Source organism: Pelobates fuscus, chromosome 5 (assembly GCF_036172605.1).
Source record: "Pelobates fuscus isolate aPelFus1 chromosome 5, aPelFus1.pri, whole genome shotgun sequence".
In the NCBI taxonomy this organism is placed as follows: domain Eukaryota; kingdom Metazoa; phylum Chordata; class Amphibia; order Anura; family Pelobatidae; genus Pelobates; species Pelobates fuscus.
Window position 1 is genome coordinate 190,977,585 of NC_086321.1, and position 27,819 is coordinate 191,005,403.

A 27,819-nucleotide genomic window follows, 5' to 3' on the forward strand; every position below is an offset into this window, starting at 1 on the left:
AGCGCCCCGCAGCCGGTGTCTTGCTCTCCCCCCTGTTAGTGGGGATCCGAGGCACGAATTATGGCGGAGCTGGAGGACGTGACGCTGGACGGGAGGCCGCTGGACAGCCTACGGGTCACCGATTTGAGGGCGGCACTGGAGGAGCGAGGACTAGCTAAAAGCGGCCAAAAGAGTACCCTTATGAAGCGCCTTAAAGGGGTAAGTGGGCCTGAGAGTTGCTTTGTCCTCCCGCCCGCGGTATAACGGCACATACCGCGGAAACGCGCACTCCCCACAACAAGCTCTCCGCGCGCGCGCTCCCGCTCCCCCTCCTCTTCCTATCGGTGGAGCCAGACCGCGCATGCGCAGACAGCCACGGCCGGGCACTGAGCATGCGCACACCTGTCCGAGGAGGTCGCTTTCCCGCTTTGCGTCCGTTACGAGCGCGCGTACACACACCGAGACCCCGCCCACCCTGGCGCCGTCCGCGCGCTCACACTGGGCCTCAGCGGGCGCTAATTCGTCTAATATGTGTTACCAATAAACAGTCCCCCTCCTTCCCCCCGTGCAGTGTGAGCGCCCCCTGCCGTGTCAGACATGCTCTGTGTGTCAGTGGGCTCCCGGCCGTGTTTACATTGTGAGGCCTGCTCCGAGTGTTTGTAAACCTTAAACCCCGGGCACACTGCTTGCCAACGTCACAACAAGCACGGCGCTGTGTTAAACTGACTAGCAATGCTTAGCATTACCTGGCCGCGGAGTGAGGCTGGATAGCCGGCTCAGCGTAACCTGGACGGGCAGCGAGGCTGGATAGCCGGCTCAGCGTAACCTGGCCGCGCAGCGAGGCTGGATAGCCGGCTCAGCGTAACCTGGCCGCGGAGCGAGGCTGGATAGCCGGCTCAGCGTAACCTGGACGGGCAGCGAGGCTGGATAGCCGGCTCAGCGTAACCTGGCCGCGCAGCGAGGCTGGATAGCCGGCTCAGCGTAACCTGGCCGCGGAGCGAGGCTGGATAGCCGGCTCAGCGTAACCTGGCCGCGCAGCGAGGCTGGATAGCCGGCTCAGCGTAACCTGGCCGCGCAGCGAGGCTGGATAGCCGGCTCAGCGTAACCTGGCCGCGCAGCGAGGCTGGATAGCCGGCTCAGCGTAACCTGGCCGCGCAGCGAGGCTGGATAGCCGGCTCAGCGTAACCTGGCCGCGGAGCGAGGCTGGATAGCCGGCTCAGCGTAACCTGGCCGCGGAGCGAGGCTGGATAGCCGGCTCAGCGTAACCTGGCCGCGGAGCGAGGCTGGATAGCCGGCTCAGCGTAACCTGGCCGCGGAGCGAGGCTGGATAGCCGGCTCAGCGTAACCTGGCCGCGCAGCGAGGCTGGATAGCCGGCTCAGCGTAACCTGGCCGCGCAGCGAGGCTGGATAGCCGGCTCAGCGTAACCTGGCCGCGCAGCGAGGCTGGATAGCCGTCTCAGCGTAACCTGGCCGCGCAGCGAGGCTGGATAGCCGGCTCAGCGTAACCTGGCCGCGCAGCGAGGCTGGATAGCCGGCTCAGCGTAACCTGGCCGCGCAGCGAGGCTGGATAGCCGGCTCAGCGTAACCTGGCCGCGCAGCGAGGCTGGATAGCCGGCTCAGCGTAACCTGGCCGCGGAGCGAGGCTGGATAGCCGGCACAGCGTAACCTGGCCGCGGAGCGAGGCTGGATAGCCGGCACAGCGTAACCTGGCCGCGGAGCGAGGCTGGATAGCCGGCTCAGCGTATCCTGGCCGCGGATCGAGGCTGGATAGCCGGCTCAGCGTAACCTGGCCGCGCAGCGAGGTTGGATAGCCGGATTACCATAAAGATACTCTATTCTCTCTCCTTCAGTTAATTAGAGACTGGTACAACCTGTAGAGTAGAAATTATTTGAATGTAAGCCAGTAATGAATAATTGCTATAAGCTTTCCCAGATTCCTAGTACTATACTGTGAAATATGCTGTAACTCCTTGTGTATCGGTTTATTCACAGAGAGAGCCCTGGTACAAATTTTATGTGTATGTATAAATAGTAGCTTGGAGACTGCAGTAAATATATATATATATATATATATATATATATATATATATATATATATACACACACACACACGGTTTCTTGGTTAATTACATATTGTCTGTGTTGTAGAATTAGAGAACAGTTGTGCAGTGAAGTTCTTGTACAGTTATAATGTTCAACAGTCAACAGATGATCAATGGAAATGGAGTATACAGTTTGACAGATTGACTGTAATGAGAAATGAAATGTACAGGAGATGCAATATTTAATATGGCCTCATTAATAGCTCTCAAGACAGGTGTGTATCTTATGTTGCTATTATGCTGGAAGACTGAGTTTTTATCTATTGCAGGTGAATTGCTGACATTGGCTGAACAAGTGTTTGAAGTATCTGTGTTTTATTGCTGCTTGTAGACTATAGTAAAGGTGCTCTTGTTTTGCTTTTGCCCTGCATTGCTCAATTGCAGTAACATGTTTTGAGAGAAGTTTGTCTAGATTGTGCAAGATCAAGTAAGAATGCATAGTTCTACAAAGATAAATTCAAATTTTAGACCAAACATAGTCGAATTGAAAACTAAGCTAGCCTGGCCTGCATATATAGAATTTATCCAAACATTTTCATCTATAGAAGTACTAGTTCCCTTGAAAGTTGCATAGTGTAACCCCCATCCTTTATGATAAAATAAACCACCAAAAGTGAGCTTGGCGCTTATAGGAAATCTGGTACAGCCAGCGCATGCACTATTACACAAACGTGTACATACCGTAACTATTTAAACAAAAACTGTGCTGCACTTAAAATAAACAAAATATGGAGAGCTGCGGAATATGTTGGCGTTTTATAAAGGTCAGTAAAATAAATATGTGTCTAAATTCATCCTGTATAGACACTTATGTATTCAAGGTGCATCTAAATTTAAGTAAATATAAATAATAAAAATAAATAGCATAGACACACATTTTACAAAACAGTTGCATCCCTATGAACTTTTGCTCATTTGGTCTAGAGCCTAAGATACCAGCTCTGTGTTGGCAGGCATAATGAGAGAGGGGAACGCCCTACGTATGCCTGGTGATTCCAGTGATGTTCACCGATATATATGAAAACAGAAAGGCTGGTAGTACCAATATCATAATAAAGCCAAAACATTTATTCTATACAAAATACAAATGGAAAAACTTGAACATTTATTTATTTATTTGTGAACTCTTCTCATAAGACAATTCGCAAACAGCACATGGGATAAAACGGTTGGGAAAGTACTTGGCTTGACGGCTTCACTCTTTCTCCAAATTCCACAGTTTCTGTATAGACAATCTGCCTTCTCCCTGTGATGCCGCTTACCCGCCTATAGATGTTTTGTCATATATCTGTTATGGCTTGAAGTTATGTTATCATTAAGCACCTTGCGTATGTTTGGTCTACGCATATGTAGAATTCATCCAACAATTTTAATCCCTAGAAGTACTGGATCACTTGAAATCTTCATAGTGTAACTCCAACGCTTCATGCAAAAAATATAGAAGCCTTAATCTCAGGTTGATGCAAAATAATTACTCATATTTTTAACTATTTGACGTGGCATAGGCACCATACACTGCTGAAAGTGGTATAGCCCTTTCGTTTGTCTATAAAACAGCAAATAGTTTGGAGTGGGATTAATTGAGGGGTATTCCAGGCACCTCATTGCAAGACTGCACCAGATAGAAAATTATGCAGTACTGTATGTATTTGCATATGCAGGAGGCACATGCATACATTTTGCAACATAAATTTTAATGAAAACCTACATTCTAGAGGCACCCCCTTGTTTCTGGTTTCAAACTGTCGTTCATAAAAGCACTTCCTTATGGTGGATTTAGTGCAATCCAACATTTAATTAATGTAATTCAATGAATGTTTGTTTGAAAACCACCTGAAAGGATATTTGGAAGCGGACAGCAGCTTCCAGCTACTACCGGAAGTTGTCTTCATTTATTAATTTCAATTTTTCGCTGTGAAATTTTTCGCTTTAGAGCCGATACCGATAATCTGGGAACTTTCAGGCCGATAGTTTACTGATATTCTGTACATTTACCGTTTTGAAAAAAAAGAGAATTTCTACACAAATCTACTGTTAACTGAACATGATTATTATTTAATTTTTTTTATTGCAAATCTTTTTTTTTTTTTTTTTTTTTTTTAAGTGGCACAAGATATACATGCCAGTCAGATTTGTTTTATGTTTTCAAGAATATTTGTGTTTGTGAGTATTTGATTCGTAAATGCAGTGTGTGTGTGTTTGTGTAGTGGATGCAGTGTGTGTAAATATGTGCAGTAGGAACTATTTCCCCTGCCCCCCTCGCTTTACCTGTCTCTTACCTCCCCCCTATTCACCTTAATGTTCCTCTCCCATGTCTTTTAGTGGTCCCCCCTCTACCCCAGTGTTCCTTTTCCCTTCCCTCCCCTGTACCTTAATGTTCCTCTCTCTCCTCCTCCTCCCCTTTTCCATAGTGTTCTTTCACCCTCCCCTGCCCCCAGTGTTCTTTCCTCCCCTCTCCAGTTTTCTTTCCTTCTTTCCCCCCCTCCCCTATTCCATGGTGTTCTTTCCTTCTCCCATCCCCTCTCCCCTGTCCCATAGTGTTATTTCCTCCCCCCCTCGTCCCATAGTGTTATTTCCTCCCCCCCTCGTCCCATAGTGTTCTTTCCTCCCCCCTCGTCCCATAGTGTTCTTTCCTCCCCCTTGTCCCATAGTGTTCTTTCCTTCTCCCCCCCTCGTCCCATAGTGTTCTTTCCTTCTCCCCCCTCGTCCCATAGTGTTCTTTCCTTCTCCCCCCCTCGTCCCATAGTGTTCTTTCCTTCTCCCACCCTCGTCCCATAGTGTTCTTTCCTTCTCCCCCCCCTCGTCCCATAGTGTTCTTTCCTTCTCCCCTCCCTCGTCCCATAGTGTTCTTTCCTTCTCCCCCCCTCGTCCCCTAGTGTTCTTTCCTTCTCCCCCCTCGTCCCCTAGTGTTCTTTCCTTCTCCCCCCTCGTCCCCTAGTGTTCTTTCCTTCTCCCCCCCCTCGTCCCATAGTGTTCTTTCCTCCCCCCCTCGTCCCATATTGTTCTTTCCTTCTCCCCCCCTCGTCCCATAGTGTTCTTTCCTTCTCCCCCCCCGTTGTCCCATAGTGTTCTTTCCTTCTCCCCCCGTTGTCCCATAGTGTTCTTTCCTTCTCCCCCCCCGTCGTCCCATAGTGTTCTTTCCTTCTCCCCCCCCTCGTCCCATAGTGTTCTTTCCTTCTCCCCCCCCTCGTCCCATAGTGTTCTTTCCTTCTCCCCCCCGTCGTCCCATAGTGTTCTTTCCTTCTCCCCCCCTCGTCCCATAGTGTTCTTTCCTTCTCCCCCCCTCGTCCCATAGTGTTCTTTCCTTCTCCCCCCCCTCGTCCCATAGTGTTCTTTCCTTCTCCCCCCCCTCGTCCCATAGTGTTCTTTCCTTCTCCCCCACCCTCGTCCCATAGTGTTCTTTCCTTCTCCCCCCCCCCTCGTCCCATAGTGTTCTTTCCTTCTCTCCCCCCCCCCCCCCCCTCGTCCCATAGTGTTCTTTCCAACAAATTCCGTAGCGCTGTACAATGGGTGGACTAACAGACACCTAATTGAGATCAGACCACTGGACGTACAGGAACAGAGGGGGTTGAGGGCCCTGCTCGATGAGCTTACATGCTAGAGGGAGTGGGGTATAGTTACACAAAGGGTTAGAGTAGGGGAATTAAATAGTTTGCTAGAGAAGGGTTTATTGAGTGCTTGGTATGTCATTTTTGACATTTGCAGGAAAGGAGTCATGGGGTGGGGGATGAGAAACCTGCTGACAGTGATACGCTTTAATGAAGAAGTGAGTTTTCAAATATTTTTTTGAAGGCGTGGAGGCTGGGTGAAAGTCGGATTGAGGAGGGAAGGGAGTTCCACAGAAGAGGTGCAGCCCTGGAGAAGTCTTGAAGGCGAGCATCAGAGGTGGGGATCTGGGCAGAGGATAGGCGTAGGTCTTGGGCTGAGCGCAGGGGTCTCGACGGGACATACTTGTGTAAGAGGGAGGATAGGTATGTTGGAGCAGCATTATGTAGAGATTTGTAAGCAAGTGCCAGAATTTTGAATTGGGCCCTATATCTAACTGGAAGAACTTGGGGAGAAGAGGCAGTGCCAGAGAAAGAAACACTGAAAGAGCGCTGGGAGAGGTAGGAGGAGCACCAGGACAGAGCAGTATCCCGTAGACCAAAGTTACGGAGAATGTGAAGAAGCTGTTGATAATCAACAGTGTCAAAGGCGGCAGAAAGATCAAGAAGGATTAGGATAGAGTATTGGTCGCGAGATTTAGCAGCAATTAAGTCATTGGATACTTTGGTCACAGCAGTTTCGACAGAGTGACCAGCATGGAATCCAGACTGAAGGGGGTCAAGCAGAGCGTTGGATTCAAGAAAGTCAGTCAATCTGGCGTACACAACTCTCTCGAGGATCTTGGAGGCAAATGGCAGTAGCGAGATAGGGCGGTAGTTGGATGGGGAGTTGGGATCAAGGTTGGGCTTGTTCAGAATCGGGGTTACGGTTGCATATTTGAAGGGCGAGGGAAATGTGCCAGAAGAAAGGGAGAGATTGAAGATGTTAGCGAGGGGAAGAGCAAGAGAGGGAGACAAAGTGCGGATGAGATGCGAGGGAATAGGATCGAGGGAGCAGGTGGTGGAGCGGGAGGACAGGAGCAGAGTAGAAACCTCTTGTGCTGTAGCAGGTGCAAATGAACATAGGATGTCAGGGGGAGTGGGGTTGGGTGTTGTATTGATAGGGGTAGGAGAGAGATTAGAGATCTTTTTCCTGATTGTAAAGATCTTCTCAGTGAAGTGAGATGCGGAGTTTGTGGCGGACAAGGTGGTGGAAGGAGGGGGAGTCACAGGGCGAAGAAGAGCATCAAAAGTGTGAAACAGGTGTTTGGGTTGATGTGACAGTGTGCTTATGAGGGTGTTGAAGTAGTTTACTTTTGCAATATTTCCCAAAATTACATCCTAGAAGAAACCATTTATATAGGTGAATACTTATGGAATTTGAGGTAGACTGGTTTTCAAACAATAGATCCCCTCAAAGCAGTCACAATATGGCATCACATTTTATAAAATATGTGAATCCACTACTGGCTATACATGGGTATTTTGGATTTATCAATGGAAGGATAGCCATCTTGAACCACATGTCCTGATTCTTTGGGCACAAATGGCAAGATTATGTGGTATCTGATTCTTCCCTTGTTAAATAAGGGTTGTCATCTATGGGTTGATAACTAGTATACCAGTATTGATTTAGTTAAAAATGTATTTTGTTTCAAAACCTAGCATGTGGCACAGTGCGTAAGACATGCAGAGGTTTCCCCAAACTCTGATAAGCGGGAGAAGCAGTAGATGATTCTCTTCAGCTCTACATCTCTTCATGCCAGAATGAGGTGCTGGCCCTTTGGTTCAAGATAAAGATGCATACATGCTGTCTACAATGCACAATGGAAGTACAGTGACAGTGTCTCTCAGAGGAAGAACTAAGCAGCTGGAAAAACCAAAGTGCTTTATAGACTACAGCAAAGAGTGGGGAATAGACTTGGCTGATCAAGCTTTACAGCCTTCTCTAGTGAACCGAAAAAGTAAGACCTGGTACATGAAAATTGCAATATATTTAAGCAAGACTGCCATTTTCAATTCCTATGTGCTGTATACAAATGCAGCCATAGGAATGCCATACCCATGTCTTGATTTTGTTAAAAATTTTGTTCAATGTTTTATTTTCCCAGACCCCCACTCCTCTCCCTTCAGGACCAGATGTCAAATTACTTTGTTGTAAGCACTTTTCTTTCCAATACCTTTCCTCTCCTTGTTAAGTCACAGCAGAGAAAGTTTTGAGAAACTATAAGAAATTAGTGAAGTTATTACAGCCCTTCATGTCCATCTCTACCTGCCCTATGCATAACGGCATGTTTCAATGTCTACCATACAGAGCTGAACTATTGAATCATTTCGTATGGGACTTTTTCAGTCTATTTGTTCTTTTTCTGGATTTCTGACCTCGGCTTGTCCTGATTACGCTTTAACTGCCTGTACTGACTTATTAGCTTGTTATATCGGCTACTCTGATTTCTGGATTTCCTTGACCTTGACTTGTCACTCTTTACATTTAGCCTAGTCATTATAAAGTGGCTGCACCTAACGACTCAAAATACTACGTTTAAAATACTTGTTAAAATGGTATGCCATCATGTGGGCAATTTTCTTTCTTAGGGTGCCATGTTCTTTTAAAGGGACACTCCAGGCACCCAGACCACTTCTGCCCATTGGAGTGGTCTGGGTGCCAACTCCCACTACCCTTAACCCTGCAAGTGTAATTATTGCAGTTTTTTTTAAACTGCAATAATTACCTTGCAGGGTTAAGTCCTCCCCTAGTGGCTGTCTATTAGACAGCCACTAGAGGGAACTTCCTGCTTCATAGCACAGGTTTTCTGTGCTAGAGCGTCGCTGGACGTCCTCACGCTGTGTGAGGACCTCCGGCGTCGCTCTATTCCCCATAGGGAAGCATTGAAATTAATTTTCAATGCTTTCCTATGGGGTGTGCTAATGCGCATGCGCGGCATTGCCGCGCGTTAGGTCTCCTCGGCCGGCGGGCGAGATCAGTCTCGCCCACCGGCCGACGTAAGCAGAAGGAGGAGCGGCGGGGGAGGAGGAAGCAGCGACGTGGGACCTGACGCTGCCTCTGGTAAGTCACTGAAGGGGTTTTCACCCCTTCAGCAACTGGGGATTGGGGGGTGGGAGGGAGAGGGACCCTCCAGTGCCAGGAAAACGGATCGTTTTCCTGGCACTGGAGTTTCCCTTTAACCCCTTAAGGACACATGACATGTGTGACATGTCATGATTCCCTTTTATTTCAGAAGTTTGGTCCTTAAGGGGTTAAAGGCAGAATATTCACTTTGTGAAATGTACAAGTTGAAAATAGCATCTAATATATTTGGCCCTGTGACTTACAAAAAAAACAAACCCTGAAAAAAAACGTATGTGGGGGATGCTTATATTGGACAATGTGTAATAAAAATACTGACTCATTGTTTTACTATTAAGATTTAAAAATATCCTGTGACAAAAGAATTCATGTGTGTGGTTAAAAAAAAACAACAAAAAAAACATATGACCACTAAATGGGGCCGGTATTGGATATAAAGTGGCTACACCAAACAACTCAAATTACAGCCTTTGGAATATCCGGGGTTGCATACACTTAAAAATGGCATGCCATTATTGGGGTAATTTTTTTTTTTGCCTGGGCTGCCACATTGCCTCAAAGGAGACATAGGCCGAAAAAAATCACCTTGTAAAATGTACAAGTTGAAAAGGGTATCTAAAATATTTGGCCCTGTGACATCCTCCAAAAAACTGGAAAATCGGTACATGGAGGAAAACTAATGGTGATACAATGCTGAGCAAAAATATTGAGTCTTTACTACACTAACTCATATCAGGATTATTAAATGTGTGAATTTATGTGTAGGGGAAAAAACACATAAAAGATTATAACCACTAAATGTGTGATAAAGTGGCTAGACGAAACATCTCAAAATACGCCATTTGAAATATTCTGGGTTTCCTATTTTCGAAAAAGGTATGTCATATTAGTGGAAATATTATGTGACAGGCCCAGAAAATCACTTAAAAAAAAATAAAAAAAATTCTAATTTGAAATGGGCATTTAAAGGGACACTATAGTCACCAGAACAACTAGAGCTTATTGCATTTGTTCTGGTGAGTAGATTCATTACCTTCAGGCTTTTTGCTGTAAACACTGTCTTTTCAGGGAAAATGCAGTGTTTACATTACAGCCTAGTGATAACTTCACTGGCCACTCCTCAGATGGCTGTTAGAGATCCTTCCTGGGTCATGGCTGCCTAAAATGCATCCAAACATTCAGTATATCCTCCCTCTGCATGCAGACACTGAACTTTCCTCATAGAGATTGATTGATTCTTTCCAAGTTCCCCTTCCCTTCCTACCCCCAATACAATGTTTATATTCTTGTTGTTATACAAATATGTAAAACTTTAATAAAAATTATTTGAAAAGAGATTGATTGATTCAATTAATCTCTATGAGGAGATGCTGATTGACCAGGGCTGTGTTTGAATCATGCGGCTCTGCCCCTGATCTGCCTCCTTGTCAGTCTCAGCCAATCCTATGGGAAAGCACTGTGATTGGATCAGGCCACCACTTCTGATGATGTCAGCAGACTGCTTGTTTTTCTGAGTCTAACAGCATGCAGAGTTACAGCTTCAAGGAACACTATAGTCACCTAAATTACTTTAGCTAAATAAAGCAGTTTTAGTGTATAGATCATTCCCCTGCAATTTCACTGTCATTTAGGAGTTAAATCACTTTGTTTCTGTTTATGCAGCCCTAGCCACTTTGTTTCTGTTTATGCAGCCCTAGCCACACCTCCCCTTGCTATGATTGACAGAGCCTGCATGAAAAAAAAACTGGTTTCACTTTCAAACAGATGTATTTTACCTTAAATAAGTGTATCTCAATCTCTAAATTGAACTTTAATCACATACAGGAGGCTATGTATTTTACCTTAAATAAATGTATCTCAATCTCTAAATTTAACTTTATTCACATACAGGAGGCTCTTGCAGGGTCTAGCAAGCTATTAACATACCAGGGGATAAGAAAATCTTAATTAAACAGAACTTGCAATAAAGAGCCTAAATAGGGCTCTCTTTACAGGAAGTGTTTATGGAAGGCTGTGCCAGTCAGCAGGGAGGTGTGACTAGGGTTCATAAACAAAGGGATTTAACTCCTAAATGGCAGAGGATTGAGCAGTGAGGCTGCAGGGGCATGTTCTATACACCAACACTGCTTCATTAAGCTAAAGTTGTTCAGGTGACTATAGTGTCCCTTTCAGGCTTGAATACAGTAAGGGGTGCTAGATGGTGGTTTTAACACTATAGGGTCAGGAATAGATGTTTGTGTTTCTGACCCTATAATGATCCTTTAATATATTTGGCCCTGTGACTTTCCAAAACCCAACAACACCTGTGCATGCAGGTACTGTTGTTTACACGTGTATAATGATATCATCAGTGAAAATGCATTTTTTTTGGCGTGAAAAATGTACCAAAAAAGAAACATGAGCACTAATTTTGGCCAGGGTTTGTGACTACTAAAAATGACTGGACATATACCACACTTTGAATACCCTTGATTGTCTACTTTTTGCAAATGGTATGCTATTGTGATTCTCATTCCTGGGCTGCCATATGATCTCGAAGGCAACACAGACCCAGCTAATCGATCTGGAAAACTTCACTGTGTAAAAACTGAAATGGGCAAGCCGTATATTTGACCCTGTAATTTTCCATAATACCTGTACATGAAGGCATATTTGTACTTGGGGGACACCACAGCATACACATAGATGTATTTTATTGCAGTGAAAGCTAACAGTATTATGACTGACCGCTAAATTGAAATGCAGAACTTGAGGGGAAAAAAGAAAATTACAATTTGATTTTATTCATATTAAATTGTTACATATATAAATATTTGTGAAATTAAAACTCTATTTCTGAGCAAAAATATATATAATAAATGAGTGTGCACTTAATATGAAAGAGGTAAATTATGGTTGAATAAACATTCTAGGTTTTGGTCAGAACTTGTAAAATTGTCTCTGTCCTTAAGGGGTTAAATAATTCATAGTTGTAAATAATTTGTTTATTGCTCCATTTGTTTTTTAATTTTTGGGGGAGTTACTTTTATCTGTCCCACGGTTGTGTAGAAAACCTGTTGCTCATAGGAATAGTGTCTAATTGTAGCTAACAGACATTCCAACTGTCTGAATTTGAGACTAAACACTAATTTACTCTTGCCTCATTAATAAAAAAAATAAATGTAAGTTTCAGTGGCTGCCAAAATGGGGCAAAATGGATGTGTATTTATGAAGCTATATGCAGTTTTACTGTTGTAAATGCATGCTGACAATATTACTTGCTTTAGCCAATTAAGTGTGCCATATGTCAGATGTCAGTTGGTAACAGCCCATTACTGTAACCAAAGTGAAAGAACCTTGTCTATATGTGTATTCAACACTGGACAGTATTTGCTAGAACAGGTCTGCATAACATGCGGGCCTCCAAAGGATTTTATGCAGCTTGCAAGGTCCTTGCTCCAGGGGGGTCCATTTGCAAAGGAAGCAAAGCGCTTCCCCCCTGCAGGTCACAGCATGTAGCATGGCTGGGCCGCAGAATGGTGTAGACTGTAGAGGAACTCTGTTACCTCTCCCTTATCTGACAGGAAGTACTCACTGAGAGCACAGAACTGCTTCCTGTCAGAAGGGGGAGAGGTTACAGGCGGCTCGGCCATGCTACAAGAGAAAGGTGAGAATAGAGGGGCTGGGTGGGAGACAGACAGGAGCAGAGGGGCTGGGGGGGGGGGAGGGAGAAAAAGAGACAGGGGCTTGGGGGGATACAGCGACACAAAAGTGTTGGGCAAGGGGCAGACATGACAGACAGGGGCTTGGAGTACACCAATAGACAAAGGTGTTGGTGGAGGGGCAAAAGAGAGACAGGGGTGGGGGAGAGACCTGAGGGGGGGGGGAAACAGACAGACCTGTAGGGGCTGGGAGGGGGGGGAGACAGACAGACATGTAGAGGCTGGGAGGGGGGGAGACAGACAGACATGTAGAGGCTGGGAGGGGGGGAGACAGACAGACCTGTAGGGGCTGGGAGGGGGGGGAGACAGACAGACCTGTAGGGGCTGGGAGGGGGGGGGGAGACAGACAGACCTGTAGGGGCTGGGAGGGGGGGGGAGACAGACAGACCTGTAGGGGCTGGGAGGGGGGGGGAGACAGACAGACCTGTAGGGGCTGGGAGGGGGGGAGACAGACAGACCTGTAGGGGCTGGGAGGGGGGGGGAGACAGACAGACCTGTAGGGGCTGGGGGGGGGGAGACAGACAGACCTGTAGGGGCTGGGAGGGGGGGGGGGAGACAGACAGACCTGTAGGGGCTGGGGAGGGGGGGGGAGACAGACAGACCTGTAGGGGCTGGGGGGGGGAGACAGACAGACCTGTAGGGGCTGGGGGGGGGGAGACAGACAGACCTGTAGGGGCTGGGAGGGGGGGGGAGACAGACAGACTGGAGGGGGGGGAGACAGACAGACCTGTAGGGGCTGGGAGGGGGGGGGAGACAGACAGACCTGTAGGGGCTGGGAGGGGGGGGGAGACAGACAGACCTGTAGGGGCTGGGAGGGGGGGGGGAGACAGACAGACCTGTAGGGGCTGGGAGGGGGGGAGACAGACAGACCTGTAGGGGCTGGGGGGGGGAGACAGACAGACCTGTAGGGGCTGGGGGGGGGAGACAGACAGACCTGTAGGGGCTGGGAGGGGGGGGGAGACAGACAGACCTGTAGGGGCTGGGAGGGGGGGGGAGACAGACAGACCTGTAGGGGCTGGGAGGGGGGGGGAGACAGACAGACCTGTAGGGGCTGGGAGGGGGGGGGAGACAGACAGACCTGTAGGGGCTGGGAGGGGGGGAGACAGACAGACTGGGAGGGGGGGGGAGACAGACAGACCTGTAGGGGCTGGGAGGGGGGGGGGAGACAGACAGACCTGTAGGGGCTGGGAGGGGGGGGGAGACAGACAGACCTGTAGGGGCTGGGAGGGGGGGGGGGGGAGACAGACAGACCTGTAGGGGCTGGGAGGGGGGAGACAGACAGACCTGTAGGGGCTGGGAGGGGGGGGGGGGGAGACAGACAAACTTGTAGGGGCTGGGAGGGGGGAGACAGACAAACTTGTAGGGGCTGGGAGGGGGGGGACAGACAGATCTGGAGGGGGGGGTGGAGACAGACCTGTAGGGGCTTGGAGGGGGGGTGGAGACAGACCTGTAGGGGCTGGGAGGGGGGGGTGGAGACAGACCTGTAGGGGCTGGGAGGGGGGGTGGAGACAGACCTGTAGGGGCTGGGAGGGGGGGGTGGAGACAGACCTGTAGGGGCTGGGAGGGGGGGGTGGAGACAGACCTGTAGGGGCTGGGAGGGGGGGGTGGAGACAGACCTGTAGGGGCTGGGAGGGGGGGGTGGAGACAGACCTGTAGGGGCTGGGAGGGGGGGGTGGAGACAGACCTGTAGGGGCTGGGGGGGGGGTGGAGACAGACCTGTAGGGGCTGGGAGGGGGGGGTGGAGACAGACCTGTAGGGGCTGGGAGGGGGGGGTGGAGACAGACCTGTAGGGGCTGGGAGGGGGGTGGAGACAGACCTGTAGGGGCTGGGAGGGGGGGGAGACAGACCTGTAGGGGCTGGGAGGGGGGGGTGGAGACAGACCTGTAGGGGCTGGGAGGGGGGGGTGGAGACAGACCTGTAGGGGCTGGGAGGGGGGTGGAGACAGACCTGTAGGGGCTGGGAGGGGGGGGTGGAGACAGACCTGTAGGGGCTGGGAGGGGGGGTGGAGACAGACCTGTAGGGGCTGGGAGGGGGGGGTGGAGACAGACCTGTAGGGGCTGGGAGGGGGGGGGGGTGGAGACAGACCTGTAGGGGCTGGGAGGGGGGGGGGTGGAGACAGACCTGTAGGGGCTGGGAGGGGGGGGGGTGGAGACAGACCTGTAGGGGCTGGGAGGGGGGGGGTGGAGACAGACCTGTAGGGGCTGGGAGGGGGGGGGTGGAGACAGACCTGTAGGGGCTGGGAGGGGGGGGGTGGAGACAGACCTGTAGGGGCTGGGAGGGGGGGGGTGGAGACAGACCTGTAGGGGCTGGGAGGGGGGGGTGGAGACAGACCTGTAGGGGCTGGGATGGGGGGGGGGGTGGAGACAGACCTGTAGGGGCTGGGAGGGGGGGTGGAGACAGACCTGTAGGAGCTGGGAGGGGGGGTGGAGACAGACCTGTAGGGGCTGGGAGGGGGGGGGAGACAGACCTGTAGGGGCTGGGAGGGGGGGGGGGAGACAGACCTGTAGGGGCTGGGAGGGGGGGGGGGAGACAGACAGACCTGTAGGGGCTTGGAGGGGGGGGGGAGACAGACAGACCTGTAGGGGCTTGGAGGGGGGGGGGGGGAGACAGACAGACCTGTAGGGGCTGGGAGGGGGGGGGAGACAGACAGACCTGTAGGGGCTGGGAGGGGGGGGAGACAGACAGACCTGTAGGGGCTGGGAGGGGGGGGGGAGACAGACAGACCTGTAGGGGCTGGGAGGGGGGGGGAGACAGACAGACCTGTAGGGGCTGGGAGGGGGGGGGGAGACAGACAGACCTGTAGGGGCTGGGAGGGGGGAGACAGACAAACTTGTAGGGGCTGGGAGGGGGAGACAGACAAACTTGTAGGGGCTGGGAGGGGGGGACAGACAGTATTTGTACTGTTTTTGTTTTCTTATTATTCCTTCTTCTAAGCCAACTCAGACCAAGAGTTTAAAGAACAAAAACGTAAAAAAACAAAAACCCAGCAACTAAGCCTTTAATTTAAAAGGGTTTGACATTCACTGTATAATTTTTAGATATCACATTTTGCGTCTGGTATCTGCTTGATTTATCCAAGAGTCTGCCTTTATTACAAAGGCATTAAATTAATATTTACATGATCATAGACTGGTTGCTTTGTTTACAGAGCTGGTATCTGCATCTGGCAGCTCATGCAATTATTATTTGAGAATGTCTCCTTATGTGAATGTTGTAACCTTTCTATTTCATTATGACTGGAACCATAGTCTCCTAATCTGGGCTATAAATGTCCAGTTACTTGTCACTGTCACTGTTAAGTGGCCAGTGAAAATTAGTCCTAACTGTAGTTATTTTACTCATGAGTAAAAGTCATACAGAATCCAAATATTACCTTTTTCCTGATTGAACTCCACCTGATTGAACTCCTTACCATTGTTTTCTTTAATACGTAAATGTGGGTTTTTAATTCTTGTGTTCCTTACTTTTCTTAACTGCCAACATCAAAAAGTAATTATTCGTTTTATAGGATATACTCTAGCAGAACATAATGAAGTTAGCTATTGATCAGAATGTTAGCTTATGAAAAACGTTTCTTATCTGTTTTTCAAACTATTGAAGTTTGTACAGTGAGCTCCTTTAAGCCCTTAGTGACCTCAGACGTATCAGGTACGTCTGACAAAAAAACGGTCTTTAAGGACCGCGGACATACCTGATAATGTCTGCAGGGAAAGAGAGCGCTGGAAGCGATCATGATCGCTTCCAGCAGCTCTAATGGTATTGCAGCGATGCCTCGATGTTGAGGCATCGCTGCAATACCCCACCCTCCTCCCCCTGCCTGACCGCCGTAGACCACTTCGGGTTGCTCCACGTGATGCATTTTCACAGGCACGGCACTTTTTTCTAAGGCATTGGTTGCCATGGCGAGGTCGCTGTAACGGATCACCTGGCACCCCGACCAGGTACCTCCGTTAATGGATGCTCCTAGTGCTTCCTGAGGACTCCAAGCACTCTGGCAGACACCATAATCACCGAATCCGAGAAACCTTTAAATTCTCCCAAGCGTATGAATGCTGTAGACCATTGAATAGGAACCATACGAATAGGCTTGTACTCCTAGCAGTCAACTGGAACAGCATACATTAAATCCTTCCCCCAATAATGAGACGACACATCACTTTGAGGGTAAAACAGGAACTCTGCACTGGCTCATCCAGCCTGGCTTTTATTACACTTGTACACTTACAAGCCACACCCAGGGGGAGGCATAAAATCACCAATCACACATCTGGTGCAACCCACACATTCCCTCCCCTCAGATAAACAGTTAAACCAATTATTACATACAATAAAAATACAGTTTTCACATACACACTGTAACTTTAAAACCATACATCCAATTTCAATAAAAGTTGCATATTCAGACTCAGCATACATCAAACATAAACACTTCCAAAAATCAGCCAAATCCCTCCAGTGGATCAAAAGTTAGCTGGAAGTCCTTTATGACCGACCGCAAGCACAATTTCCTGCCCAAAACAGTTCCATAGATTTGGGCTGTGCGGTCGGTCAATTTCATGCGAAAAAATGACTAAGTCCCATTTCGAACGGGACTTAGTCTCTGGAGCTGCAAGTTCAGTATGGAAGAAGGTAAGGGTCAGCGGTGTTCGGCAGAATGTGTAGCCGATTTTAGTTCCACAGAATCTTTAACATACACCGCTGACCGCATTCGAATGACCAAAATGGCCGCCGCCACGTGTTCGGATGCCGAATGGCGGCCACCCAGCGCTCGGCAATTAACCTGCAGTAACCTCACAGCCTGGGAGGTAAATTGCCTGCACACTTTAACTTCTGGGTGGTCCGCCTGTGTGGTACTTGGTTCAGTAAGCCCTATTTACTGAACCAAGTGGGGGAAAGCCAGGAACAAGTTATTTTACAGGTCTGGGGACATAGTCTTAAAGGGACATTGTTCACCAAAGTTACAAGATGTCCCCAGCCGGTTCTTAAAGGGCCATACACACCAAATAAAAGTCCATACGTTTTCAGGGGCCATAGTCTTAAAGGGTATTGTTACCCAAAGTCTCAATATGTCCCCAGACAGTTCTTAAAGGGCCAGCAGCAGTACAATAAAATACCATTCACTGTGCTTAAAGGGCCAGTAGCCGCCATATAAAGTACAATATGCCCCAAATAACCCAGGGGCCATAGTCAGTAGGTAGGAGGCTAGCAAACAGGCTTCTCCAGGGCCCAGTGGCGAGGTTGGTTTCGCCACATTCGCCATGACAACAATCACTGTGAGTAAACACTCCCCGTCCCCGGCACGTAATATTATGCGTCTGCCGGCTGTTGATGTAAAGACAGGTATGCACATGCGCATATCGCGCCCGGGCGGTTTCTATGCCTAATAGTTTTTGGACAGTCACGGCTTCCGTCTTATACACGGCTGGAGCCAGTTACACATTACACATGCGCACTGAGGTCGGCTAGACGCCGCCAGTCATACAAGTCACCTGGGGTGAGTCTATTTTCTTAATTTTAGTTATGTTTATTTCCTTAAAGGAACACTATAGTCACCTAAATTACTTTAGCTAAATTAAGCAGTTTTAGTGTATAGATCATTCCCCTGCAATTTCACTGATCAATTCACTGTCATTTAGGAGTTAAATCACTTTGTTTCTGTTCATGCAGTCGTAGCCACACCTCCCCTGGCTATGATTGACAGAGCCTGCATGAAAAACAAAACTGGTTTCACTTTCAAACAGATGTATTTTACCTTAAATAACTGTATCTCAATCTCTAAATTGAACTTTAATCACATACAGGAGGCTCTTGCAGGGTCTAGCAAGGTATTAACATAGCAGGGGATAAGAAAATCTTAATTAAACAGAACTTGCAATAAAGAGAGCCTAAATAGGGCTCTCTTTACAGGAAGTGTTTATGGAAGGCTGTGCAAGTCACATGCAGTGAGGTGTGACTAGGGTTCATAAACAAAGGGATTTAACTCCTAAATGGCAGAGGATTGAGCAGTGAGGCTGCAGGGGCATGTTCTATACACCAACACTGCTTCATTAAGCTAAAGTTGTTCAGGTGACTATAGTGTCCCTTTAATATCTAAGAAAAATAAATAGGTCATGGTGGAGCTATGAGGAGTTTCCAAAATAAACTAATAATTTAAGCCAACAAGCAGCAGATCAACATTTAGTTAATTAATCTTGATCAATCTGGTGAACAGCCTGAAATGTCGATATGTTTCTTGACTGAAGCAATTAAAAACATTCAATTTTTTTGGATAGGACAACCGAGCACACATTCTTATTGGGAATCTATATATCTTGCATATAACACTCACAACAAAAAAAAAGCATGCCTGCATTAATTCTGAATGCCATTTAAAAGTAACTTTTTAATACTTATTTTTTTCTCATGGGGGAAACCAATATGTATTCCTAACATAGTATTCCGGTCACTTACTACTACTACCTTGACACTGCTGACCTCTTCTCATAGAGGAGCATTGGGACCCTGTCAGTATGACAGCTGCAAGAGGAGGAATTAACCTTGCACTGTAAGAACTGCAATTTCTTAAAGTTTAGTGGGCAAAACGCGCCACATAAGATGTCATCAGGAGGCGGAGCTGAGACCCCCAAGTATCTGGAAACCAGAAGGAATTGCTGCTGGACGGCTTTTGTATATATTCTTTTTAAGTGTGAATGTTGGGGAAACTCACCACAATCTTAAAGGGACTCTCCAGTGCCATGAAAACAATCAGTTTTCCTGGCACTGCAGGTCCCCTCTCTCTCCCACCTCCCATCCCCGGTTGCTGAAGGGGTCAAAAACCCTTCAGTGACTTGCCAGAGGCAGCGATATGTCCCACGTCACTGCTTCTTCCTCTGCTCCCCTTCATCACGTCAGCTGGCGTAGGAGACTGATCATGCCCGCCAGCGGGGGAGACCTAATGCGCATGGGTGCATTAGACCACTCAATAGGAAAGCATTGAAAATGCTTTTCAATGCTTTACTATGAGGATTTTAGCGACGCTGGAGGTCCTCACACAGCGTGAGGACGTCCAGCGACGCTCTAGCACAGAAAACCTGTGCTAGAATCCCGGAAGTGCCCTCTAGTGGCTGTCTAGTAGACAGCCACTAGAGGAGGAGTTAACCCTGCAATGTAATTATTGCAGTTTATAAAAACTGCAATAACTACACTTGCAGGGCTAAGGGTAGTGGGAGTTGGCACCCAGACCACTCCAAAGGGCAGAAGTGTTCTGGGTGCCTGGAGTGTCCCTTTTAAAGGAGCACTGTAGGGTCAGGGCTCAACTGGCATCCCAGGGAGTCCTCCTGCTTCCGTTCTGGCCCTCCTGGGCCATGTGATTGCGAAGTCTTTGCGAGGACATCATGATCACATGGACGGCATAGCTGTCCACAACAGTGCCAGCAGGGGGTGTGCCTTTAATTACAGGTAGTCCCCCTGCTGCCTGAAAAATGTGGGGGGGGGGGGGGGGGAACTCGCCAGTGTTTGTGACAAAGTGGCTACTAAAAAAGACTGGACATACATGCCTTGGGTTGTCTACTATTCGCAAAAAACAGAGAATAGAGTCAGCGCTAATATATCAGAAAGAGGTACAAAGGGCAGCAATCTCAAGCAAGGACTTCCTCACGTGTCCTTGAAATAAATAAGAAAGGCAAACAAACAAAGGGAGCAGTCCCATCCCTTTGTTTGTTTGTCTATTAGAACTATTAAAAAAAATCTTATTTTCTCCCATTTTTCATATTTTATCCATATTTAATTGTTTCATACCTAAATGTTTGATGTTAAATGAAAGCCCTGTTTCCCCTGAATAAAATGATATATATAAAAAGTGTGTGGGTCCCTTAATATGAAAGAGGTGAATTACGATTGAACAGACCTACAGTCAAATTCCAGATTTTGTTTTTGTTTTGATCACGTGTACATGAATGTCAAGAAGTTATGTTTACTCGATTTATAAAAGATTGCCTATGTATTGAAAATTTCACTTTTGAATGTGCCGCTCCCTTTCATAGTCAAACAACCCCCAGGGAAACGTTTGTAAATACACTAAAGTCTTAGCACTTAACAATGTTAGGCTGTCTGTTTTGGGATACTCCCACTATTGTTCCCTTGTGGATAAGGCTTAAAATGAAGCATCGGTACTGTAAATAATGCTTAGATCTGTTTTTAAAGTCTTTTAAAGTTTATAGCTTTTCACAAATTGTGAATATATTATAGACATTTACTTTCATTGAAACCAGTGTATTATGTTTTTGTTGTTTTTATTTCTTCTTCCATTGTAGTAACTACCGTATAAGCCGAGTTTTTCAGCACATTTTTTGTGCTGAAAAACCCCAACATCGTCTTATACTCGAGTCACTGTACATTTACATTGCCATGATACAGACTGGGGGCTGTGGGGGCTGCAGAGCTCTTACTTACCTCTCCTGCAGCTCCTGTCAGCTTCCTTCTCCTCCGCGCCGGTCCGTTCAGCACCTCTGTCAGCTCCCAGTGTAAGTCTCGCTAGAGCCGCGGGGTCATAGTGCGGCTGCGAGACTTACACTGTGAGCTGACAGGGGAGCTGACCGGACCGGCGCGGAGGAGGAGGGAGCTGACAGGAGCTGCAGGAGAGGTAAGTGCTCCCTGCCAGTCCCCCTCTTCCCCCCACTGAACTACCAATGCCACTGGACCACCAGGGAGTGAGAGCCCCCCTCCCTGGCCAGCTAGGAAGCAGGGAGGGGGGACGAAAAAATGAATATATATAAATAATAATTATAATAAAATAAAATAAATAAAAAAATAATAATAAAAAAAATATTAATGAAACATAAAACAATATTAAAATAATAATAAAAAATAACCCCCCACCAAGGCTCTGCATCACACTCTGCATCACACACACACACACACTGCACTCATACACACACACTGCATTCTCATACCCACACTGTTTTCATACACACTGTAAATAAATATTCAATTAATATAATTTTTTTAGGATCGAATTTTATTTAGAAATTTACCAGTAGCTGCTGCATTTCCCACCCTAGTCTTATACTCTAGTCAATACGTTTTCCCAGTTTTTTATGGTAAAATTAGGGGCCTCTGCTTATATTCGGGTCGGCTTATACTCGAGTATATACGATTTATTTATTCCAAGGCCATTTCTAATGTTTTCAGTGCAGCAATGCAATTCCTATTGTGAATCTCCTTTGTAAATTTTCCATGTTACATAATGTTTTTTTGGCACCGTATCAAGTCTCTGTTTTACCCTGAGACAGTTAACCACATAGTGACCAAGTGTTTTCCAAAAATTCATAACCGAGGCCTTGTTTGCATGTTTATTTGTACTGCTGTTCTTGCCCATTAACCCTTTAAGGACACAGCTTCAGAAGCTTGTCTTATGCTTAATGACACAAGCAATCTTTGCATTTTCTTGCTGTTTGCGTTCAACTGCAATTTGCATCTCTCTAGTTTATTGCACCGACACATATGATATACTGTTTTTTAAAGGACAGAAAGGGCTTTAATTTGATGTTATATATATATATATATATATATATATATATATATATATATACTTATTTATTAGCAAAAAAATGCAAAAAAAAATATTTATTTTTTTACAGTTTTTGCAATAATAATGTGTGCATAATTAGTGCAGGTTAAAGAAAGCAATTAAAAATAAATTCATTTAGTTGTTCTGATTTACAGAATATATAATGTGTCTGGGATTTTAAGATTTTTTTTGTAGTTACAGGTCACAAAGCACAAGGAGTAAAATAAACTTTTAATGTGGAGCAATTTTAGAATTTGGTATGTTTGTCTTGTAAGCTTAATAGCCATGAAAGAAAAAGAAATTGCCACACAAAAGTATATATTTATATAAAGTACACATCACAGGCTATTTACCTAAGGTTGTTTTGACACTTTCTATGTAGTCATTTCACCGCCAACCTCTGCTAAATATTGGCGAAAATTTTAGTTTTTTTCGTTTTTGGCACACAAACTTATAACAAAGGTGTGTGCTATTCCTGTACAAAGTTTTAGTTTGTGTTCAGTTACATCTGCTGAGTAAAATGACACCCCCTTTGTATGTCTTTGGCACTATTTCGTGAAGCTACAGTGCCATATATGAGACCTGTCCTTTTCAGTATTCACAGCTGAATTTTGAGAGACGGATGTTTCCATTTGGGGTATTATAGCAGTTTGACTGTTCAAAAAAAAATCCACAAAGGCCTACCATTTGTAAAAGTAGACACTCCAGGGTATCTCATATGGTGCATATTGTGCCTTAACATGCCCCCATTTTTTCACCAATATATGCCGAAGTATGTGGTAAATTATTTTGGGCATTTTTTACATACGGATTACATTTTTGCTGGGCATTTTGTATATTTCATATGTACCACTAAGTTCAAACCCCACAAATTATGCTCAGCTAAGTCTTTGGCAATATTTTGTGAAGTTACAGTGCTGTAAAAGAGACGTGACAAGTTTACGTTTTTAAGTGTGAATTTTCATGGAGGGTTTTAATGTGTCCGTGTTCCACTTTGGAGCACTTGAGCAGGCTACATATTACAACTACACCATAAAGGCATACCATTTCTTAAAGGACCACTCTAGTGCCAGGAAAGCATACTCGTTTTCCTGGCACTAGAGTGCCCTGAGGGTGCCCCCACCCTCAGGGACCCCCTCCCGCCCGGCTCTGGAAAGGGGGAAAGGGTTAAAACTTACCTTTTTCCAGCTAGAGCTCCCCGCTCTACTCCTCCTCTCCGCCTCCGATCCTCCCCGTCGGCTGAATGCGCACGCGCGGCAAGAGCTGCGCGCGCATTCAGCCGGTCGCATAGGAAAGCATTCATAATGCTTTCCTATGGACGCTTGCGTGCTCTCACTGTGATTTTCACAGTGAGAATCACACAAGCGCCTCTAGCGGCTGTCAATGAGACAGCCACTAGAGGAAAAAGGGGAAGGCTTAACTAATTGATAAACATAGCAGTTTCTCTGAAACTGCTATGTTTATAAAAAAATTAGTTAACCCTAGCTGGACCTGGCACCCATACCACTTCATTAAGCTGAAGTGGTCTGGGTGCCTAGAGTGGTCCTTTAACCCCTTAAGGACCAAACTGCTGGAATAAAAGGGAATCATGACATGTCACACATGTCATGTGTCCTTAAGGGGTTAAAGAACACATCCCAGGGTATTTCAAAAGGCATATTTTGAACCGTAGCGTGGGATCATTTTTCCGCTAGCTTGTACCAAGTGTAGTGGTAATAAGCGTTTTTTTCTGCCTTTTTGACACACAAAGTGAGTTTTCACAGTATATTTTGCAAACCATGTGTGTTACGACTGTATAATACTTCATATGTTGCTCAGCTATGTCGGCTGAGTACAGCAATACCCCCGTATGTACCTTTGCCAGGTATATGTGGACATTGGAGGGGCACATTTGGGACATAGCCATTCCATTTTTTTCAAACTTTACATTTTTGCGCTGTGCCCATGTCCCATTTTAGAGTATTTTACCAGGCTATATAATCAAAATACACCATAAAGCCATACCATTTCTTAAAGAAGACATCCCAGGGTATTTCAAAAGGCATATTTTGAACCTTAGCATGGGATCATTTTTCCGCTAGCTTGTACCAAGTGTAGTGGTAATAAGCATTTTTTCTGCCTTTTTGACACACAAAGTGAGTTTGCGCAGTATATTTTGCAAACCTTATGTGTGCTATGACTGTATACTACTTCATATGTTGCTCAGCTTTGTCGTCTGAGTACAGCAATACCCCTGTATGTACCTTTGCCAGGTATATGTGGATGTTGAAGGGGCACATTTGAGACGCAGCCATTCCGTTTTTTTCTAACTTTGAAGTTTTACGCTGTGTCCATGTTCCATTTTGGAGTAGTTTAGATGGTTGGTTATTGAAACTCCCCCCCCCCCCCCCCAAACACATACTATTTATTAAAGAATACACCCTGGGGTAATTCAAAAGGCATATTTTGAACCTTAGCGTGGGATCATTTTTTCTCTAGTTTGTTCCAGGTGTAGTGGTAATGAGCATTTTTTTAATGTATTTTTTTACTTTTTTAAACTTTTTAAAACTAGTTTTTAAACTTTTGTTTTGCTTATTATTATTTTTAAACTTTCTTAAAACTTTTTTTTATAATACTGTGATCTGTATTTTGATCACTGTAGGCAGTGATCGACTGGCAGGGAAGGGGTTAATTTTTATTTGGACTGGGTAAAGGGGGGTGTCTTTTTGTATTTTTTACTTAAACGTTATTAAAACTTTTTTTTTAAAAACTTAATTTTTTAAAGCTTAACGTTAACCCCTAGTTAGCCTAACTCCAAATCCCCAAATTCCCCACTAACTTCCACCCACCCCAGTTGGCTAAATATATAATTTTAAAATATTTAAACTAATTAATAAAATACATTTTTTTTAAAAAAATAAGATGACAGTAAAATGTAATCCCTGCCAATTGATCACTGTAGTCAGTGATCAATTGGCAGGGAAGGGGTTAATTTTTTTATTAAAATGGGTAAAGGGGGGTGGGATTTTATTAAAACTTTATTTATTTTTTACACAGGGGGCAGGATCAGCACTGATCCGTCTCCCTGCACTTCACAGTGAACCCGGAAGTGCAGGGAGGCGGAAGGTGAGTATACTGAGCACATGTGCTCGCTCTGACATGCTGTCAGAGTGAGCACATGTGCTGGGACAGCCCGATCCGGTGCTTCCGGTCTGCTTAATACAGAGGCAGACCGGAGCACCATTAACTCCGCGATTGCGTCGATCTGGGGTTCATTTTACCGCGTGACGGACGAGGTCCGTCGCACGTCGTTAAGGGTATCCCCAGGATGACGGATCTTGTCCGTCACCCGTCCTGAAGGGGTTAAATGCACATGTACATATTGTATATAATTTTTTTAAGTGATAGACGGGGCTTTGTTTTTTTCTTATTATTTTTTCTTCTTCTTATACACAACATTCATGCATAGCACAACTTTTTTTTATATGAATACTATATTAAGGTGGGGTGGGTGTAAACACATTTGTTCATGGTTTTGATTATAATAATTTAAAAACAGGAAAAAAAGAAATATTCACAAAAGATTCACTTTTAACTCCTTAAGGACTGAGCCAAATGTACACGTTGTGATGAAAACAAAACCTTGAATTTGAGCTATATGTCTGATCATCTCTTTCATATTATATGCACCCACATTTAATATGTATCATTTTATTCAGGGGAAACAGGGCTTTAATTTAACATCAAATATTTAGGAATGAACCATAATTTAATATGAATAAAATATAAAAAAATCATAGAAAATAAGAAATGTTAAAAAAAAATATTTTAGTTCTACGTGACATTTTAACTGTGAATGTCATAATACTGTTTGCTTTTAGTGCAATAAAATACACATTTGTATTCAGCGATTGTCTCACATGTAAAACCGTACCCCCTATGTACAGGTTTTATGGTGTTTTGGGAAGTTACAGGGTCAAATATAGCATGATACATTTTTAATTTTTTTTTTTTACATTGAAATTTGTCAGATTGGTTACGTTGCCTTTGAGACCGTATGGAAGCCCAGGAATGAGAATTAGCCCCATGATGGCATACTATTTGCAATAGTAGACCACCCAAATTATTGCAAATGGGGTATGTCCAGTCTCTTTTAGTAGCCACTTGGTAACAAACACTGGCCAAATTTAGTGTTAATATTTGTGTGTGAAAAATGCAAAAAAAAATAATTTGAATGCCAATTTTGGCCAGTGTTTGTGTTTGTGACTAAGTGACTACTAAAAAGACTGGACATACCCCATTTGCAATATATATATATGTTTTTTGTTTTCCGTGTATTTTGATATCTCTCCCTCTCTCTCGTGGATTCGTTACCTTCTTGCGATACCTGTATACTTCAGAGTCCATTGAGGCTCCATTTATGCTATTGAGCCCTGCCTACTTTGGACTATGTCCTGCAGCTGCGGAACGCTGATACCTAGTTGGCCATTCTGGTGGGAGAAGGAACTGATCTCCTACCCTTTACGAGTGCCCACATCAAATTAAATAAGAGGCCTGTGTCGTGTGTTGTCTCATTCCCCTCTGCCAAAGACGTTCAATCTGGACAGGTCCTCTAAAAAATAGATTTTGTGAGATTGTATTTTCGTAGACATCAACAGCTTCTATCCCGTGACTCTCTCAGGGTTGAAAACACTGACTGAAAGTTGTGACAGTGAGGATCACTATAGGGGACTTACTTGGGTCTGTTGAGCTCTTCGCTCAGGCAACATCAAGGGTTTGTTCCTGTATCAGGCCGATGTCTGTTATGGCAGTCATTTGCTCCACATTCCTCATCTTAGCGCCTCACAAACTGGTGTGGGTTTAGTGGTCGCCATTCTTGTCTGAGAGTCTAGTTCTGGGGCTGGCTGATGACGCCACCACAGGTGTAGTTAAACCTCCAGCAGCTAAGGGTTAATTTCTGTATGTGCAGTGTTTTCAAAGTTTTCAAAGGAATGACCATTTCAAATAACAGATTTTAATAATCTGTTGATCTTTCTCTAAATTTTGTATATGCGCAAACCACATTTTAATTGTTGCTACTAGGTCCCTACATGTTTCTGTACTACTACTTGTTTTTGTGCACACACACTAAAAAAATGGAGAGCATGCCATTGTAAACTGACATTGAAGATTATAAAGTTTATAAAATCACCTCTCTTGGGTAAAATAATGACGATGTAGTTACAAACTGGGATAATACATTTTATAAGACTGACACTGCTTTGTGGTCTATCTATCCTTTGGGATTTTTTAGCAAAGTATTTTAAAGTGCTTGTTTAAAATGCTATTTGAATCAATATGTGTTTTTTATGAGTTCTTGATAAATGAAAGTGACTTTATAGAAAAAAAAAGTGTGTATGTGTGTTTAATTCTTTCTCTTGCATATTTAAAAAGGAATAACATCTTTTTGAAAATAGTTTCAAGCCAAAAGTTTTTTGCAAAACATTTTCGTTGTCAATAATAGACTTTTTTTTTGTTTTGTTTTTTTGCTCTTATCCCGTTTTTAGGCTCTCATGCTGGAGAACCTCCAGAAGCACTCTACTCCCCACACTGGATACCAGCCCAATTCTCAGGTACATATGCATCTTTCTTCTTGGAGCAGCGTGGTTTTATTTATTTATTTTTTGTGTGTGGAGAAGTCATTGTATGTGTTACTGTAATGAGAAGACTACTTGTTTCTTCTTTTGTTTTGTTTATACATGTATGAAAATACCTGTTATTCACAGATCTCTGGATTTATAACTAGGGAACTAGTTCTAGCATATTCTAGAAACCTAGAATGTGATGGCAGATAAGAACC

The 27,819-nt window shown here is 45.3% G+C and overlaps 1 protein-coding gene across 1 annotated transcript in view; it reads left to right on the plus strand.

The window, feature by feature from the left end:
* The first annotated feature begins 60 nt into the window (after nt 1–60).
* The window catches only part of LOC134612162 (microtubule-associated protein futsch-like), an 87,908-nt gene continuing 60,149 nt past the window's right edge, over nt 61–27,819 (plus strand). Inside the window, exons 1-2 of the mRNA XM_063456518.1 lie at nt 61–198; nt 27,527–27,592. Of these exons, the coding sequence (XP_063312588.1) occupies nt 61–198; nt 27,527–27,592 (204 nt within the window). The remainder of the gene's footprint in view (nt 199–27,526; nt 27,593–27,819) is intronic.